The 20,219-nt window shown below is 34.5% G+C and overlaps 1 protein-coding gene across 6 annotated transcripts in view; it reads left to right on the plus strand.

Moving 5' to 3' along the window:
- Positions 1–20,219, plus strand: part of LOC105212552 (protein outspread) — a 123,481-nt gene that overhangs the window by 89,888 nt on the left and 13,374 nt on the right. For all 6 annotated transcript variants that reach the window (XM_011184583.3, XM_029040353.2, XM_029040355.2 and 3 more), the window contains 2 exons: positions 6,424–6,489; positions 12,052–12,730. In XM_011184583.3, the coding sequence (XP_011182885.2) occupies positions 6,424–6,489; positions 12,052–12,730 (745 nt within the window). The remainder of the gene's footprint in view (positions 1–6,423; positions 6,490–12,051; positions 12,731–20,219) is intronic.

A 20,219-nucleotide genomic window follows, 5' to 3' on the forward strand; every position in this document is an offset into this window, starting at 1 on the left:
TATTTATATAGAGGAATTATTTTAAGAATCCCAAAAAAAATATATTTCATATTTTGGATTATTAATTATTTTGTATATGCTACTTGATATATATTTTATGAAATCCAAATTTAAATTATTTTTAATAGATTTTATTAAGTAACATAAAATTAAATATTATCTTATATAAATAAATAAATAATTATGACAGAGGATACAAATGCATACCAAATTTCAGAGAATCCAAATTCCAAAAATACATATGAGCATTTCCACAGAATCGTCAACCAGGACCAAAACTTAAAATGTTAATAAAGATAATTTTTTTTTAATAAGATTTTACAAAGGTGTTTAAATTTTTTGAATATAATGTTTTCATAACCTCTCTCTGGTATTTTCATGTTTTCATGTTTTTTCATATTAAAAAATAAAAATCGAAAAATCCTACCTTTTGCACCAAAAAAAAGACCTAGCAAAATGCTATCGAAACATAAAAATAATTAAGACAAATTTATGTTTTCCTTGTTTTTTGAAATTTAAATGCGTGCGAACGTACGGTTCGCGACCATTGGAAATGCCCATATATGATTTTCCACATAAGATATGTTCTTTGGATTTTATATTAGTACTTATTGTGTATTTAATTCACTAGTGCAGTGTTATTATATGTAGTTTGTACAATATATTTAAGAGAAATTTATATTTGGACTAATTTCAAAAATGTTTTTAGTTTTTGTATTTAGCAATTTTCTTTCTTCCAAACTCAACGTTATCCAGAATGTGTTAAATCAGAAGGACTGAAAAGCGAGCTACAAATTATTAAACATTTATGTAACGTTTTTTGCTTCAAACTTGGTCTCAATTTCGGCGATTTTCTATTTTGCTAAATTTCATTCAGCAACTAAAATACTAAATCTCAAGAAAATGTATGGATTCAGATCTAATGCCGCCCATATAAGAAGTGATGAACATTTTTCAACCGCTTTGTAACAAAATCCCTTTAAGATGCACACAACTTTTGTAATATAAGTTTACAAATACAATACATTAATAAAATTAATTTACATACGCCAGTCGTGTATGTATTGTGACACCAATTTTTACGTGGTACTGCACCTTGAATGCATCCTCAATTGTTTTTTTTTTTTTTTGCATAAATAACTCATACGCACTGTATAACCCAGAATTAGCGCAGCATCTGTCATTTTTATCAAACAAATTTTACATATATTACACATAACATACTTTATAGTGTCTATTTGTAAATTTGTAATTTGTTGGTGATTTGCTGTCGCATCATTTATTATTCTGGCACAGCCTAGCCCAAAATTCAACGCATTTTTTGTCTGGTAAATGTCAGCGTTTATAAGCAAATCCGCACAGCTGCATATGCATAGCATATATGGCCAAATAAACTCTATAATTGTGACAGACAAAAAACTGCACAGCTCACATATATAAGTATGTATGTGTTTACCATTTTTTATATTTCTTGCCTTCATATATTGTGTGCATCACGCCACATAAAAATGTTTTCGAGTTCAATTACAATAATTCATAAAATGCGTGCCACAAAAAAATCGCTGCTATAAATAAATAAAGTAAACAAATAAACACTTTATAAAATTGCCTCTACATATTTATTACGATATTTATGCAGATGAAGTTGAGTAAATGTGAAAAAAAATCAGTTTCAACGCGAACCAACGCCTTCGCAGACAAAATGTAATCAGCATTGTCAACAACAACATCGTCATTAACTTCATTAACAACATCATCATTATTGTCAGCGTCACAAAAAAATAAGAAACATTGTTGTTGTTAGGAGGTTTGCCGGCTGTTTGGTTGGTTGGTTTGTTCCTAGCTGTGTTTGCCTGGTGGGTTGTACGCGGTGTAAACACGCATACATGCGCATGCTCATATTTACAATTAAGCTTGTTTATTTGTTTGTTGTGGATATGTTATTGTTGCTGCAGCTAAGGTGCGCATGAGCGCGAGTGATTTAAACTGGCATTTGCATAAAAATCACAATTACGAGTGATTTCCTTTTTGAATTCAAGCGCGTATATTTGATTTGTTGCATGCGCACAGCACAATGTTACATGCGCCAAATACCCGACTGTGTGTGTATGTGTGCATGCAATTGTTTGCATATCTGCGCTTATGTAAATTGACAATGGGTGTATGGATACAAACAGCATTTTGCATAGCATGTGCATATGCATACGTTTGCACTTGAATGATATGAGGCGTGTAAAGCAAACATACATATCTACAAACATATAAATATATATGTATGTATATACATAAATATGTTTATTTAGCCACATGCCTTCAGTGCCCCCACAGTTGTGGCCATATGCACATAAAATCTAATAGCTGCCTGCATAGCATGTTTTGCTGTTGCGATTCTATGGCGGCATTTTTGTTGTTGTTGTTTGTAATTTGCGGTTGCAGCTGAATTATTGCTTTTCACAAAAATAACATTAGCGGCAACGACAACGTTAAAAAACAACAAAATGTCAATAAATTTTTATTTGAATGAAGCAAGAAAAACATACTAATAACAACAAAAACATGCGTTTTAAAACTCGCAAAACATTTGAGTAATTGCAATAATAATACCAACAATATTGAAATGAACACAAACATTGTTGACGATGTCATCAAACTCTGTTGTCGTTAAAGCGCTCTGGTTGAATGCAATTCACCGGTGACTGTAAATGTCAGTGTTATGCGTACCGAAGAGAGTGGGAAGTTTGGTGTATGTTTTGGATTTTTTTATTGAACAAAAAAAATGGTTGTTTTGCTGCAAATATTGAAAATACTATTTAAGGTGAGGCGATGATCCTGGCGTTTTGTTGTTGATTACCGCTTGTTGAAAACCAGTAAAACCTCTAGCGTAGCTGCCAAGGACTTCGGATCTAACAAGACCCCTTCGTTCTTAATAACACGGAGAGGCTGTTCGACATGTGCACAAGATGTTGTATTTAAAGAGTTGGTTTTCAAGTCATGCTATATAATGCTATAATGCTTTATATAATAGTTGTCTGCTATATAATGCTATAATCTATACAATATATAAAGCTGAAGAGTTTGTTTGTTTGTTTGAACGCGCTAATCTCCGAAACTACTGGTTCGAATTGAATAATTCTTTTTGTGTTGGATAGTCCATTTATCGAGGAAGGCTATAGGCTATATAGGTGTAAAAAACGGGGGAAATTATTTATCTTTGAGGGCTTCCGTTCCTTGCGCTGCGAATGCGGTTCAAGATTAGATACGCTAAGGATCGAGAACGGTTGGACCATTATTGATGAAATATTCAGAGGTTGTTCGTTGTGGATCTTGGAAGGTTTAGTCGGAAAATTGTAAAATTCCAAAAAGTGACTTTTTTCCATACATTTTTTTTCAATCTATCTATAAAAAAACAATTCGGAAAGATCGGAAATTGGCAAGTGGCAACAGAGAATAAAGAATTGCAAATGAGCGGTGACATCTACAATGAAGCATTGAAATTCATATGCCATCGTTGTTCGTTGTGGATCTTGGAAGGTTTAGTCGGAAAATTGTAAATTTCCAAAAAGTGACTTTTTTCCATACATTTTTTTTCAATCTATCTATAAAAAAAAAAAATAATTCGGAAAGGTCGGAAATTGGCAAGTGGCAACAGAGAATAAAGAATTGCAAATGAGAGGTGACATCTACAATGAAGCATTGAAATTCATATGCCATCACCAAATCGTCAAATTAGAGATGTACTGAATCGTGCATACGACAGAATAACTTTGGAACAACAAATATAAAGAAATTTTCCATTATTTAATGAGCAGCAAAAGACGACCTATGATGAATTGATTAAGGCTGTCCATGATGGAAATGGTGGACTTTTATTTCTTGATACGCACGGTGGAACTGGGAATCCTGATTGATTCTGATATCATTGATTTTGGCATTACGTTGGCTCTCGCATCTACTGGAATTGCAGCAACGCTACTTGAAGTTGGAGAAACGGCAAATTCGACATTGTAGCTTCAGTTAAACATGCAAATCTATGAAACATCTATGAGATGAGTGCAAATTTCTAGAAACACTTGACAGAACAATGAAAGTTCTGTGGAATAATAATCGTCGCTTTGGTGGCGTAATGATACTGTTATTGACAAACACATTTTGTTATTTCGAAATCAATCGAAGTCATCGTACTTGTGGCGGCACGAATATGCATGTGTTCCTGCAACAGGAAAGCACCGCAAAAGATTTGCAAAGAACTGGGCAAATTCTGGTTAATACTTCTAATGGTTTGATATCAATCTGAACATTAGCCAAATTTATCGTAACTACGATTGGTTGAGTGCACGCAGATTTTTAATTGGCAAAAATACCGATGTCGATGATTTAATCTATACGACTTAAAGTCAACTTCCGGTGTTCATACACATCGATCGATCATGTTGAAAATGAAGACGAAGCTGAGAATTATCCAGTGAAATTTCTAAATTCTTTGTCATTATAATGCTTTGTCATTTATTTTGCTTCGCAATATTCAAGCAGCTTTCGAATAATGTAAGAATTGCAAGAATTTTTTAAAGAGACTTACAAGGGGGCAGAATGCTTGATTCCACGAGTTTCTTTGAGTTCCAACGATTTGCCATTTCAGTTCAAACGTATTCATTTTCCAATGAGACTTGCATTTGGGATGACAATAAACAAGTCTCAAACACGGTCGCTGGAGGTGTGTGGCATAAATTTCATTCACGAGTTGAAAAATCATCTTCTCTGTACATTTACGCACCGGAAACAAAAAATGTTGTTTATTAAGCTGAGTTACATTGAAAAAAAAAATTAGAAAAATCGCAAATAAATGTTTTCCAACACTATACAAATTCAACTTTGTTTTCAAAACAAATAATTTCACGCAGTGCAACGACTGCGGAGTCAGCTAGTGCTTTATATAATAGTTGTCTGTAAAAAGCTACACTCGCATGCACTTTTTTGTCTACACCACCAATGGCACTCAATGCTACTATTCTGCACAACTCTGATTTCTTTAACCTGGAAAGAAAATATGGCGGGAGAAGTCGATGGTGGTAATTATTTTAGGAGGTGGTCAAAGCTAATATTAAATTGAATCTATAGTCCTTAAGGGGCACACCTAGTTATGAAATTTCAAAAAAATATTTTTTTTGTTTCATATTTCGGTAGATTACACCTTTAAAAATAACATATTAAAATTTCGATATCTCAAATAGTTTTTGGGTTATAGCAATTTAAAGAGCAGCCGCTCGGTAACAGTGAAAACGATCATTTGATCTGATCAAAAAATCGAATTTTGGCAGGCCAAAAACGACCAAAATTTTGGGTAAAATTCGACTATTTTTTTTTAAACGCCGCTATATTTTCAATTTTTGATTTTTTTATCGTAGGTCATTGTACAGACAATATTATCTAGTTTAAGGAGAATTTTATTTTTTTAGATTTCATCCACGGAGAAGGCCAGAATCACTGCAGCAGTGAAGGACCTTTTTTTTCGTTGGAGATCGACTATAACTTAAAAAATATTTAATTTTTTTCTTCAAAAATTTCACTGTATATTCTTGAAAGATGTATAAATATGTTCTTAAAATTTTGAAGTAATTGATAATGTTTTTTTTAATAAAAATTCCCAAAAAACACCTTTTTTTAGGCCATTACACTAGGTGTTCCCCTTAATTCTCAATTAACTTAGGATTCCAGACTATTACAGCGTTTTTCAAGCAGTGAGGTCATTATAAAGGTATCAGAAAAGCTATGATCGCGGTCTGTTGACGAAACACTTTGAACGTCATATCTAGTTATGAACTAGATATAATTGTAATCAACACTCCCAGTATATTTGTGGAGTGTCAAGGTGTTTGCCGATAAATCATCAATTATTGATATTCAACTTTGGCAAGTTTTGACACCACAAATAACATTTTCTTTACCATCTGAGATATCTGTATTGGTAATCTGGTATATTGGTATCTGTAACAACCTTAACGTTAACTTAAAATTCGCATAAAAAGCTATTCCTAATTGTACATATCAGTCTATATAAAGCAAACAATTATGTATTTATCTTTTGGTAGTTTCTGTTATCTCCCTCATAAACTATTCATGACGAGTTACCTCCATGCATGTGATAACTACTTATGTACTTGAATCGTGCTCTAAAAATTTCGGCAAGATTATGATATGATATGGCAAAATGACGCAGTCCGAAATTTAACCTACATATTACATATGCCAACAAACGCATCGGAGTTATTTGTGTGAAGAAAATATGTAGATGTCATCGTACAAAAAAAATATTTCTGATGAATAGCATTATAATCTCCATTTTCCATTAATATTTGTTTAATTTTAGAATAAAAATTGTATGCAGTCATCATTATTCTAAAAATTTCTTTTATTTCTTGCTTACAGAGATGGCAACGGCGATGGTTCGTTTTATATGATGACGGTGAACTGACATATTCGGTGGATGAGCATGTAAGTAACCAAATTGAGAATTATTATTTCAATATTAAAAGATTAATTTACAAGATAAAATTATTATTACAATACTGAAAACTTAATAAATATTAAAACAACGTGCAAATGTTTGCCATTCATCGTGAAGTGCTGTTGAAATTGTCGCGCCCACTTTTCAACGTATCTGCATGCTCTGGCAAACAATAATTACATAATAGTTATACACTAAACATACCTTTGACCAGACAAGAGCCATCAAGTCTAACAGCATATAGAGTTAAACGAGTATATGTGTACTACACATACTTATATGTACATATGTATGGCTAAGAAATTCACTGGGCACTGAGTACCTTATAGCTGTGCGTTCGCTACAAATACCGGTCAAAAATGCAAATTTGACTTTAATAGTAGTTACCTGCGCTAAACTTCACTGTCTGAAATATTTAATTGTACGCGTATGAAGAAACCAGTTTGCACCGTCTGGCGATTTTCCAACATTTATGTTTTAATAGCTTTTATTTCATTATTTATGATTTGCAATATGTTATTTTATTTATTTTTTTTTAACAACTTCACTAGGCTCTCGCTGCATAGGCATTTGAAGATATACAAAAACACACACACAAATAACCTAAGGATACATAAAACATGCCTTGGTACATAAATATGTAGCTGCCCAGCAGTCAAATCAACCAGACGTAGTACTTTACAACTAGTTGAAGCATAATCTGAACTAGTCAGCTCACTATCTTTTTTTGTAAGAAGCACAGGAAATTTGCACTGTCATTGATGTCGTAAGAAACGTCAATTGTCAGAGTTTAGGCTTCTTCATGTCCGGCTTGTCACCTTATCTATGCTCTCTCTCTCTCTTTCTCTGAACCAATTTACCAACTGTAAATGGTGTAAATTTGCTGCTTTTCGGTCCAGTTTGATTTTGGACAATAAATTCTAGTTATAAACTATAAACCTGTTTCATGTTTTACTCCTGGGTCCATTTTATATGCAGTAGCCAAGATTATGAGACTTCGCCCTTATGTCCAGCCTCTTTCATTTTATTCGCTACACCTTTTTATTCTGTTCGTATTTTTAATCGTTTTTAATTTACGCGACATGCATAATTTATGCTCCATTTTGATTCTGTTTATGCATGTATTTTCGTCTTTACACTCATAATTGGCGTTATAATTCAAATGATACATTTCAGATGTTCAACTGGTTAGCGCATTCAACTAATCAACTAAACGCTTATATGTAATAACTAGTTAAATTAAACAATTTTAAATAATGGGTATATAAAGGGTAACTTTTGAGAGGAATAAATTCAATTAAACTTAGAAAAAATATAAAAAAAATTTAGTTCGCATAATTGTTTCACTTTTAGAATTGATTCAGAACTTGTTGCATATGCACTACGGCTGCGTCTAATGAAGATCATCCCGTAGGTTATATTTCGCACTATTTTTTTCTGCATTCTTAGCTAGTAAAGATCATTACTTGGACGATTGACATTAATTTGGGAAACGAAAAAATTACGATACGTTTGCATGTTCACTCACTATTGATAGACGTATCAGAATTTCTCGGAATGCAAATATGACAATTTTACTTATTTCTGTCAAACTATACTCAAAAAATGTCAAATACTTGTATTTATAATGACAGCTAGTTTGACAGCTTTATATATTAAAGCTATCTTCGTCTTTTAAATATATGTATTTTAAGTTAAAAGTAGAAATACAGATTTATTTACAATTATTTATTACAATATAGTAGTTCATTCAATTGAATCCTAAAACACGATTTTATATGGCATCGGAACATTTTGAATAAACAATTGTCAAATAAGCATTAAAGTTGATTGACGATATCTAATCATTCGAATCAATCAAAATTATGGAGAGCTTAATTAAGGCAGCGGTTATATTAAGCTCCAGATAATATATATTGACATTAGTATCATGGCATCGATCGGTTTATTCAATAGAAAAATAATGCTCAGATCTGGCATTGGCATGTTAATACAGGGAATTTAACAAATAAACTAATCGGACTACTTGATACGATAATTTCCGCAAAATGCTTTTAAATAAACAATATATTACATGTATGACAATTTTTTTCCTAATATAACTAAATCACAATATTTATAAGTACATATGTATCTAAAAACCAAATTGCCGCTTTCCCTTATTTTATTAGCTTGTCACAGCCGAAGACTTACTTTATGCGAAAAAATAAGAAATTAACAACGAAAATAATAATTCTTGTCAAAGTTAAATTAAATTTTCACAACACATTACCAATAAATAATTTTTTTCTCTCTACCATTACTCACAAGCAAACCTATACATATGTACATGTAGGTATTGGCTTGAGGGCCCTTTCAAGTTGCGCTTGCCCGTTCAAAAGCTTCGAAAGTACATAAATGTAGAAAAAACATAAAAACTAAAAATTCAACACCTAAAAGCCACTTTCTATGAAACCATTTCCAATTCGAACTACCAATTTCATTACCATTCGCTGGTGGCGCTGTGCATGTGTTTTGCTGTTATTGTATTTGCCACCGACACCACATTCTTCGACACTCTTCGATCACTCGTTTAGGCAGCACTTTGTTTTCTAAAGCGTGGTTTACCCAAATTCAGCATGGCAAAACCTATTCAACAAAAAATGTACAACAACAACAACAAATGCAGTGAGGCCTATACAAAATTATACACGAGTACTATGAAATTGTATACTAATTGGCACCCCACTGCAGCACCTGTCAAAGCTTGCGTGCAACACTTGTATGTTATACATATATGTATATGTATGTAGATACAATCGAATATTCATATGAATGCCAGTTTGTAGCTTTGAAGGTATATTTGGATATTTGTATGTGTGTGTATTTGTGAGTGCAGCAAGTGAGTGTTGCCCGCTGCTTATTGACTGTTGGCCTTGCTAACTGGGCTGCCTGTCGGCGGGTTACTAAGCTTTTTTTCGCTTATTGACAGCCGCTGGGTCGTTCAGTGTGACTGGTTATGTTAACAAAGTTGCCACTGCCACTAAAAATACACAGTTATACACAATTTAAATGGTTATATATCTATATTGATTCATATGTTTTGGAGATATGGATCTGCTTTGTAGCATTGAACTGAATCACTAGTTAAATTTGTTTAAATTATTCTAAAAATAATTCAAGCCGAAATTCTATCACTAAATCTAAATTCACTCAGACATGGCAACTCTAAATCCACAATGAAGGCCGGCGGCACTCAAAAGCAAACGAAGTTTATTTGTTAATATTTTCTTTGCAGACCCATATGTGCCAAAGGCAAGGACCCACTACCACAAATTACACATTCGCTACCAAATTGTCGTTGTAAGAAAGTGCACCATAATATTCGAACGTGCCATATAAATTCATATTAACTAGCAGTTCGATCGGCTGTCGCTCGTTTAGTTTATTGTTCATGCAGCGAGAAAGGGAAAGGTGATTAGAAAATATTAGAAAATACATAAATGTACATGTGCGAAGTTAATGGTCTCACTAAAATGGTTCAACTTCAATCTTTTGATTTCTAATGGGTATTGGCATACTTTTGGAGATGGCGGAGTTGTGATCTTCTACATAATCAATCTAGGTAACCTAGTTTTCAATTCAGAATTATATATATACATATCTTTCATGAATGATACAAATATTATAAGCATTACACCGCTGAAAGGTTGAAAGGCCTTTCCATACCATTCTTGCAGTACGATTTCTTTTATGCTTCAAAGTGGGTCTCAGTCTTTGTGATGGCTTACAACTGATAATAATCTTGACGTCTGAGGATAGACCTCATTACTAGGTGTCAGATTTGAAGAACACAACATGCTTCTTTAGAGGTTATCTATGTGTGGATACTTCACTTTTCCATCCCCCAAACTTATTATGTAGACTTTTTTGGCGTTTTCGACCATGTCCCTTTTGGACATCAGTTGCGTGAATCGTTTTCGGTGATTATATTGTCTGAACGGTATTTTGCGATCCACACACTCGAACGAATATTTAATACGGTTCTATAATAAAGAATAAAGAGAATTATATAGTGGTTCAGATTATTTCTAAAGCAATTCATATAATGGATATACATAACGGGTGATTTTTTTGAGGTTAGGATTTTCATGCATTAGTATTTGACAGATCACGTGGGATTTCAGACATGGTGTCAAAGAGAAAGATGCTCAGTATGCTTTGACATTTCATCATGAATAGACTTACTAACGAGCAACGCTTGCAAATCATTGAATTTTATTACCAAAATCAGTGTTCGGTTCGAAATGTGTTTCGCGCTTTACGTCCGATTTATGGTCTACATAATCGACCAAGTGAGCAAACAATTAATGCGATTGTGACCAAGTTTCGCACTCAGTTTACTTTATTGGACATTAAACCAACCACACGAATGCGTACAGTGCGTACAGAAGAGAATATTGCGTCTGTTTCTGAGAGTGTGGCTGAAGACCGTGAAATGTCGATTCGTCGCCGTTCGCAGCAATTGGGTTTGTGTTATTCGACCACATGGAAGATTTTACGCAAAGATCTTGGTGTAAAACCGTATAAAATACAGCTCGTGCAAGAACTGAAGCCGAACGATCTGCCACAACGTCGAATTTTCAGTGAATGGGCCCTAGAAAAGTTGGCAGAAAATCCGCTTTTTTATCGACAAATTTTGTTCAGCGATGAGGCTCATTTCTGGTTGAATGGCTACGTAAATAAGCAAAATTGCCGCATTTGGGGTGAAGAGCAACCAGAAGCCGTTCAAGAACTGCCCATGCATCCCGAAAAATGCACTGTTTGGTGTGGTTTGTACGCTGGTGGAATCATTGGACCGTATTTTTTCAAAGATGCTGTTGGACGCAACGTTACGGTGAATGGCGATCGCTATCGTTCGATGCTAACAAACTTTTTGTTGCCAAAAATGGAAGAACTGAACTTGGTTGACATGTGGTTTCAACAAGATGGCGCTACATGCCACACAGCTCGCGATTCTATGGCCATTTTGAGGGAAAACTTCGGAGAACAATTCATCTCAAGAAATGGACCCGTAAGTTGGCCACCAAGATCATGCGATTTAACGCCTTTAGACTATTTTTTGTGGGGCTACGTCAAGTCTAAAGTCTACAGAAATAAGCCAGCAACTATTCCAGCTTTGGAAGACAACATTTCCGAAGAAATTCGGGCTATTCCGGCCGAAATGCTCGAAAAAGTTGCCCAAAATTGGACTTTCCGAATGGACCACCTAAGACGCAGCCGCGGTCAACATTTAAATGAAATTATCTTCAAAAAGTAAATGTCATGAACCAATCTAACGTTTCAAATAAAGAACCGATGAGATTTTGCAAATTTTATGCGTTTTTTTTTTTTAAAAAAGTTATCAAGCTCTTAAAAAATCACCCTTTATAATAAAGAATAAAGAGAATTATATAGTGGTTCAGATTATTTCTAAAGCAATTCATATAATGGATATACATACATATGTTTAAATATTTGTAATTTTACTAAAGGTCCCTCTTTCTTGTTTTTTTCCATATTTACAACAGCCCGAAACTGTGCCACAAGCATGCATCGATATGACCAAAGTACTCGAAGTCGCCATGGCGGAAGATGTGACGGGTCATACCAATTCGATTGCCATCACCGCCCCCGATCGGGTCACATTCGTGAAAGGCACATGCCCCGAAGAATCCAAATGGTGGCTCAATATACTGGCCGCATTCCCCAAATCTAAGGGACGCCATAAACGCAATGCCACATTTCCAGGCGGTCAAGCAACTACAACGATTTTGCAGCAAATGAATACAGACGCATACAATGCTGCTGCCGCGGGCGTACCGACACGCAATCGTCATAATTCATACCACAAGGATGCATTGACGTCCGTGCAATCGACCAGCGTGCTAATTGGCAGTGGCGGCAATAATGTTACGCAGCGTAAAGCTAATGCCGTGACGACAGCGGCAAAGACGGCGTCGTCGACGACGCGCACCAGTGACTATCGCAATGTTGCGGACGATGAGGATGATGACGATGATGATGAGGCCGATGTAGACGATGATGATGATGACGAGGACGATGGCGTCGAGACTGGAGAGGATGAAGAAGAAGAAGAAGAGGATGAGCATGTAGGTGTGCGTGTCGCTGACGAAATGGACAGTGGCAAAAATGAAACGCAACTAGATGAAAAAAGTCGTGGTGATATTAAAGATACTAACAGCAAAGGTAGGTTACTTAAAATTTATTTTATTGAGTTATGGGTTTGAAAATATGCTCCTCACCCTTTCACTACACAACATATACACCTCTTCTACGCTCTTAAATCGTTTCAAAATCATTACGTTTTATTAGAGGGTTCATACGTAACGTATGGTGTATGTGGTTGTAAAGATGTATAGATTAATCATGTATCCCAAATTGCTTTAAAAGTATACTTTCTGAATACATATAATATTTCTTGTGTGCCGAGCAGATGTCTTTATTACATATATTATTTCTAAGCAAGACTGTTGTTAGATTTTCATTTAGAGGCCACAGGCAATACCAAAAGTTGCTCTGTCTGATCTCTGTCTTATGATCCAGCGTACTCAGAAAATACGGTATACAAAAATTGTAGTTACCGAAGTTATTTCTGTTTAATTTTTCTTCTGGTGCAGTAATTTTCGTAAACATTAAAAGCCAAAGATTTCCTATAAATCTTTGCCAAATGCGCCTGATTAATTTATGCAGCAGCCGATTTTCGCTGGAAACATCAATGAAATCACGAGTACATGCAGTCCTTTCATTCATATTGATGTTGTTGAACTAAAAATTGACAAGCAAATCAATCGAGAAATGCGCAGGCTTGATACACAAACGAGAGAGGAAACCAGTCGCTTCGGCATTAAATTAAGTTATGTATGACTACAGGCGTATATATGTACATATGTAGATCGGTATATATAATACTTATACTTCACATATGGTTGCACCAAAATCTTCACAACTTTGTAGGTACCGCCCTGTCGTAAATACTTGTATTTATTTTCCATTACAAACACTATAACCATACGTATGTGAGTTCCGCATGTGTTCCGCATTTGACATAAACTAATTGTCAGCCATTAATAAAGGAAATGTTGCATTAAATATGGCTATACATTTTTTAAGCTATCGAATACTCGTACAGCGCGACATGCCAGTAAATATTTCGTTGCGATTTTAAAATTGCAACGCTTGTTGTGCTTTTCGACGAACACTGGTTTACCTTATATCTGCCGCCGGCGGTGGGTTGATCGACGAGACGGTTGGTACAGTATGTCAAGTCCTGCCGCACAAGCTGGCACTCAAATTTAAACACACATGCATACATACACATACATAAATGTGTGGAAGTGCCCGTCTGCAGCGCTTTTGTACGAATCGTTGCGCTTGATTAAATCAATAAATAATAAAATGCGAAAAAAATTTTAACAAATGAATGAGCGTAAAATTATTCATTGATCGTGCATTGGCGGATTCAATTGAAGCAGGTCGAAAGATAGTATTATAACATACGAGTGTAATCAGTTTTATACATATTCATTACATTTCATGCACTTAAGCATATATGTATATACATATGCGTGGAATGTGAATCTACAGATTTCTAAGGTCAATGTAATACTAATGGATAACATTTTAATCCTACACTAATATTATAAAATTTTTTGAAGATACTTTACTACTAGTGCTTTGCCATTATTTTTCATCGAATTTCTTCCGAATCCCCAACTGCACATTTCCCGATTTCACTAGATTTTCAGAAACTTCTAGACCGCTAAACTAATGGCATGCTACTAGTTCTTTTCTACAGTTTGTTAATACTTGTATTCTTTATTTTTATACTCTCGCAACATGTTGCGCAGAGTATTATAGTTTTATTCACATAACGGTTGTTTGTATCAACAAGAATTGGAACACATATTCCTTGGCACCCTGAGGAGGTTGCTTTCGAAAATGGGCAAAATCGGTACACTGCCACGCCCACAATATGGCGAAAACCGAAAATATATACAGTCTCATAACTAAGCCATAAATAAAGTTATGAAAATAAAATTTGGAACATAGAATCGCATTAGGAAGGGGCACATTTGGATGTAATTCTTTTTGAAAAGTGAGCGTGACCCCGCCCCCAAAAAGGTTTATTGTATACATCTTGCAAACCAAAAAAACTGTATAAACCAAACTTTCTGCAGTCGTTTCTTTTAGCCATTTCCTTATACAGTCCAAAAATGAAAGAAATCGGATAATAACCACCCACCTCCCATACAAAGGTTAGGTTGAAAATGACTAAAATTGCGTTAACTCAATAAAGAAAAACGTCAGAAACACTAAATTTTACAGAATAAATATCAGAAAGAAGCTGTACTGAGATTTTTTTATGGGTCAAAAACCATATCTCAGGAACTACTCGATCGATTTCAATGAAATTGGGTATATAACACTTTCTTGACACCCTGATGACACGGGTGGAATATGGGTGAAATCGGTTCATAACCACGCCTACCCATATAACTAAATTTTGAATTCTTCTGGTTCGTTCACTTTATAATATATAAATTAAGAACCAATAAAGATAGCGGAATAAAACTTTACACAAATACTGTATTTGAGCTGTGACATCACTTGTGGAAAAATTGTCAAAATCGCACCATGACTTTTCAAGGCCCCTGATATCGAAAATGAAGAACTCGGTGCCTAAGAATAATTTTTCACCAAAAATATAAGTAAATCTCTCAGGTATTTTAATGTAATTCATTTCCTCTGATTTTTTTTCTTATAACAGTTTGTTTATGTACCAAAAGTGGTTAAAATCGGGTCATAACTACCCCCAGATCCCATATACCTAATTATGTATAGGTAATATAAAATTAATTGAGCGTATAGTCTTCGATATATTGTATCTTGGTGGTGAAAACGAGTTATACCGGTTCAGGAATTACCTCAGTCCCCATATACTGTTTATGATGATTTTCGTTATTCTATTGAACTTAAATTGCGAGAGTATACGAGTGAGGTCAATCTTTACAAAATAGATACTGCAACTAAATGGCAGTAAACGAAACCCGGCTAACATTTATAATATGACTTCTTGAATCCGTCTGAAAAATACTTTGCTCATCAAAAACAGACATATCGCTCATTTACTTGAATAGTGTCACAACTCAAAAAAGTCGATTTTTCAGGAGAGTGATTTAAAGTTTTCAATTGTCTCTTATTTAGCAAATATAGAAAAATTCCATACGTTTATTAACAAATCTAGTGGCGTGTAATATATTAAATACAATGTTGAGCATAAATGGACTAAATAGAGTATTCTAATGCTTTTTCTTCGACATAAACGTGACCCATTTTGAATTGTGTCGTCATTTGTGAAAAAAATTATTCAATTTCGCCTTCATAAGTCAATTGTGTCGTTTTTGCTGAAAAAATCAATATGAAAAATTTATTACTTTTCACCAATATAGTTGCAATACAAAATATGTCGTTCATATTGAAAATAAAACCAAATTCACTCTATGACAATATGTGTGGTAACACAAAATATGTCTCTATTTCAGAAAAAAATCCATGTCTAATTCTGGCACAACTGAGAAGTTTCGTTATTGTGGTTAAAAAATAATGCAACATAACAAGTTTAATAACGGCACATTCTTATTTCACGGTTTATTTTCCTACGCATCGGAATGAAATTTTTATACAATATGGACGCAGAAATTGCGCGTATTTCTGCATACTCATCTCAAAAATCATGTTTTTTGAGTTGTGACACTATTCAAGTAAATGAGCGATATGTATGACTACTTTTAAACTCATTGAACCAACGGTAGGTATCGAAGGACAATAGTTAACGTTTAAGAAATCCAAGCGCTCTTCAATTTCTCTGCGCGAATTTCTAATTAAAAGGCACAGTGAATTTTGAAGCAAATTTTTCAACTTTATCTAACTGTAAATTACTTATGTACCATAGTAAAGTTTAAAACACTTCCGTTGGCAACCTATTCTACCTTTTGCATTTGTTTTGAATTTGGGAAGATTTCTCGATGTAACAATGGATATCTAAGATATATGGGTGTCAGGGTGACGAGTAAAGTTGAAATCCGGATTTAGTAACCTACAAAGATTTTTATTGAAGTCCAACTAACTCGTTCAGTTTACAATACATAAGTTTAGCACCAGTGAAGATATCGGCACAACAATTTGTACAAATACTTTGTTTCTAGTGTGTCATAGCCCTTATATAAAAATCATTATAATTTTTCAAGGCCCCAGATATCAAACATAATGACCTCTAAGTTTAGGGTTAATTTTTTGTTAAAAATGTCGGTCTCTCAGATATTCGAAAGAAATTCAAAGAAGATGTGTTTCTTCCAACAATGTACATCTGTGCCGAAAATAGGCAAAGTTGGTCCAATATTTACTCTATCCCCCTTATATCTCCTATACGGATTTTCCATTGGACTATATACTCTATATATCGACTAATATGTGAGATATTTTAGCAAAATTAAGTAATCGTAAAATCTTGTATATACTTTAGCTTGGTGGCAAATATAGTTGAAATCGGTCCAGGAATTAGTCCAGCCACCATAGTATATATTAGGTTGTCATATATCTTTTTTTCGTTATTCGATTGAATATATGGGTCAAATTACGTTGGTCTAAAATAAAATTGCGAGAGTATACAATGTTCGGCTACACCCGAACTTAGCCCTTCCTTACCTGTGTTTTTTTCCAAAAATAATTTTTCTTTGGTTCATAGATTGGTATTTATTCCATCACGCATTCTATACAATACTTCGAATTGATTAACCTCGTAGTTTAAATGATTGTTAAGCGTTTATATTTAATAGACATTTTTTTTTAGTATTTTCTAAATTTTTGTCAGAATGTATCATCAACTAGTTATAGTTATACATCCTAGCATTGAATAAGTTTGCAAGAACAGAATAATGAGTGTAACTTTCAACAGTTGTTAGTGAATCATCTGCTCCTATCAACTCATTTTCTAGAAGAGGCTACGAAAACGGTTTATGACTCAGTTTAAGTTTGACTTAAAACTTTTGCATAAGCTCAAGGCTGCAAACAAAATTTTAAAAGACAGTTATTATCAACAAAGTAGTGGCATACGTCCGAAGTACAAACATATTACATGTGAAACCACTGTAATAAGAATTTTGCCAGATTGCATAAAATGACGCACATTTTGCAAATTATTATGCGTACTTATGTTTGTGCGTAGGCAAAACGCATCATCATTATGGCAACAAAAGCGAAAGGAGAAGACTGGCAATTTCTCATGCCTTTACGCATATTATCAGCTATTAGCTATATAAACTACATTTTATTATGGTTCTTAAAATGTGTATGGTTATCAACTTAATTACAGTTGGCACCTTATGAGTGGCTTGCCATGCTGCCACACATGCCTATATACATGTGTAGACGCTTAAGCGTTCTTAATGTTGCATACACACATTATGCGCGGAGAGTTTTTTCACGCGAAACAATACAATGTAGACATATTTAAATAAATATACATGGATGTTGTTGTATATTTACAATATTACTAAACTGCTTACAACTATTTAAGTAGATATTTAACTGTGGCAGCCTGTGTGTTGCAGCAGCAAAGGACACATTGTTACCACTGCATAGTTGTAGCTGGCTGTGGCTGATGCCGATAACGATGGTCTGCCACTTCTGCTGCTCATCTGTGTTGAGCTGAGCTGGTTATAAAAATTAAGTGGAGTAGTAGCTTGGTGTGGTGTGGTGTGGCGTAAAAATATCACAAGCATCATAAATTCCTACGCTGTCATAGTCTTTTACCGGCACACCAATTAAATGCATACCCCTCATTTAACACAATAACCTTGAACCTTTTCCTACACACACGCACTGACTATCCGATCGCGGTGCTATTGCTGCAACTTCTGCCGCCGTTGCTGTTGCTGCGGCACCACCCTAAAGTGATGATCAGCGTGATGATGAGCATAACGCAATAAGCAAATGAAAAAAAACTTCAATATTGCCAACAAGAACGCTTGGTAAAAACCGTTCTTACACCGACTACAATTGCACCGAGCTTACCAACAAGCGATCTGTCTCGAGTTAGTCCAGACATCTCCGCCGCCAACTCACTTTCAACTCATAAAAGCGCTGCTCAATCAAGATAAACATAACATTTACGCGCTCCTGGTATGCATTCGCTAACACTACTACCACATATTTGCACCAACACCACCAATAACAAAAACAACAACGAATGCATACTGTATGTATCATCAATATTGCTGATGAGTAGTGCTAGTATTGGATCAACGCCTAGTGGCTAGCGTTCAGTTCAGTGCATCCTTTGGTCCAGTAAGCACAACGCTTATGCGCCAGTTAGGGATGTCTGGTGCACAGCTCTTCATATAAAATATACTTGCATAAAGCCAACATTTATCCGCATTTATTTATTGCATTAATGCGTCGAAATGTTGCGCTTTGGCTGAGGGAGCTAAAGTTCAACCACGAACCCCTCGCCTTACAGTTTCCTGGGCCCCAGGCAACACTTCAACCGCAACCTAAATACTATGTATATGTGTATGTAGGCTAGCGAGTCCTTTGTTACTGCTCATTTTCCAGTTATATACCATAGTGTTACGCTTTTTTTATTTTTTTTTTCATTCACCAGCGTCTGCGTCTGGTAAACGTAGCGATGTCTGCTGCTTGACCACCGCTTGGTAAACGCCTGTGTAGCCACTTAGTGCGTATGCTGTTTATTTGTTGTTAACTCTCTTCATCGACCTGTTAAAATTCAACCGCGCATGAAAATCTTATTGTATCGCCTGAAGTCATAAGCGGTCTCCAGCATCCATACATACTTGTATATGTATCGTACTCCTGTCATAAGTAGAGTATGATCGGTGTATATCAATGTGGACGTCGTCTTTATGGCGTAAAGTTGATAATTCCTATGCACATAAAATACTGGTATGCTTATGAATAAACTATCTGTCTCCAGTTAGAGCACATACATATAGTGTACCTATGTTATTATGAATCAAAAGTATTGAAGAATTTAGATAGCTCCGGTTATCGATTTATTGACAAAATTATCACCTTGAACTTAACGTTTCTAAACTGATAACTTCTCCGAGAGCACTAGACAGAATCAGTATTCAACTGGAAAACATTATGGTGTTGACCCTCAACATTTTAACAACCTCCACAGATAAAACTGTTTACCGTAAAATACCGTACTCAAAATACTCAAAATTTGTAACCATGTAATCGGGTTAAGAAAAGACTCTTGATTTATCATTATACTCATAAAATCAAACGTTTTCTTTAAAGACAATAGAAACAGTTATCTGAAAATATTGGTCTTCGAGGTCGTTGCAAGCCAAATATTTTATTGATCCACACCTTTGTGAAGAAGGCAATGTGGTAATTTTTTAATTTTTTTAGGGCCTTTAAGTATTTCAAATAATATTGCTGTCGAAATTTGTTTAATCAAATATTATTCTAAATTTAACAAATATTTGTTAAAAAGCTTATAAAAGTAATATAATATTTAGAGACATTATTTTCTAAACTCTTCTCATTAACACATTCATTTATATTTGAATACTTAAAAACAAATACTAATATACTTTGAACACAAATAACTAACGATTAACCGAAAAAATACTTCTTCTTTTACTTA

The sequence above is a fragment of the Zeugodacus cucurbitae genome, chromosome 3 (genome assembly GCF_028554725.1).
Source record: "Zeugodacus cucurbitae isolate PBARC_wt_2022May chromosome 3, idZeuCucr1.2, whole genome shotgun sequence".
Classification (NCBI taxonomy): domain Eukaryota; kingdom Metazoa; phylum Arthropoda; class Insecta; order Diptera; family Tephritidae; genus Zeugodacus; species Zeugodacus cucurbitae.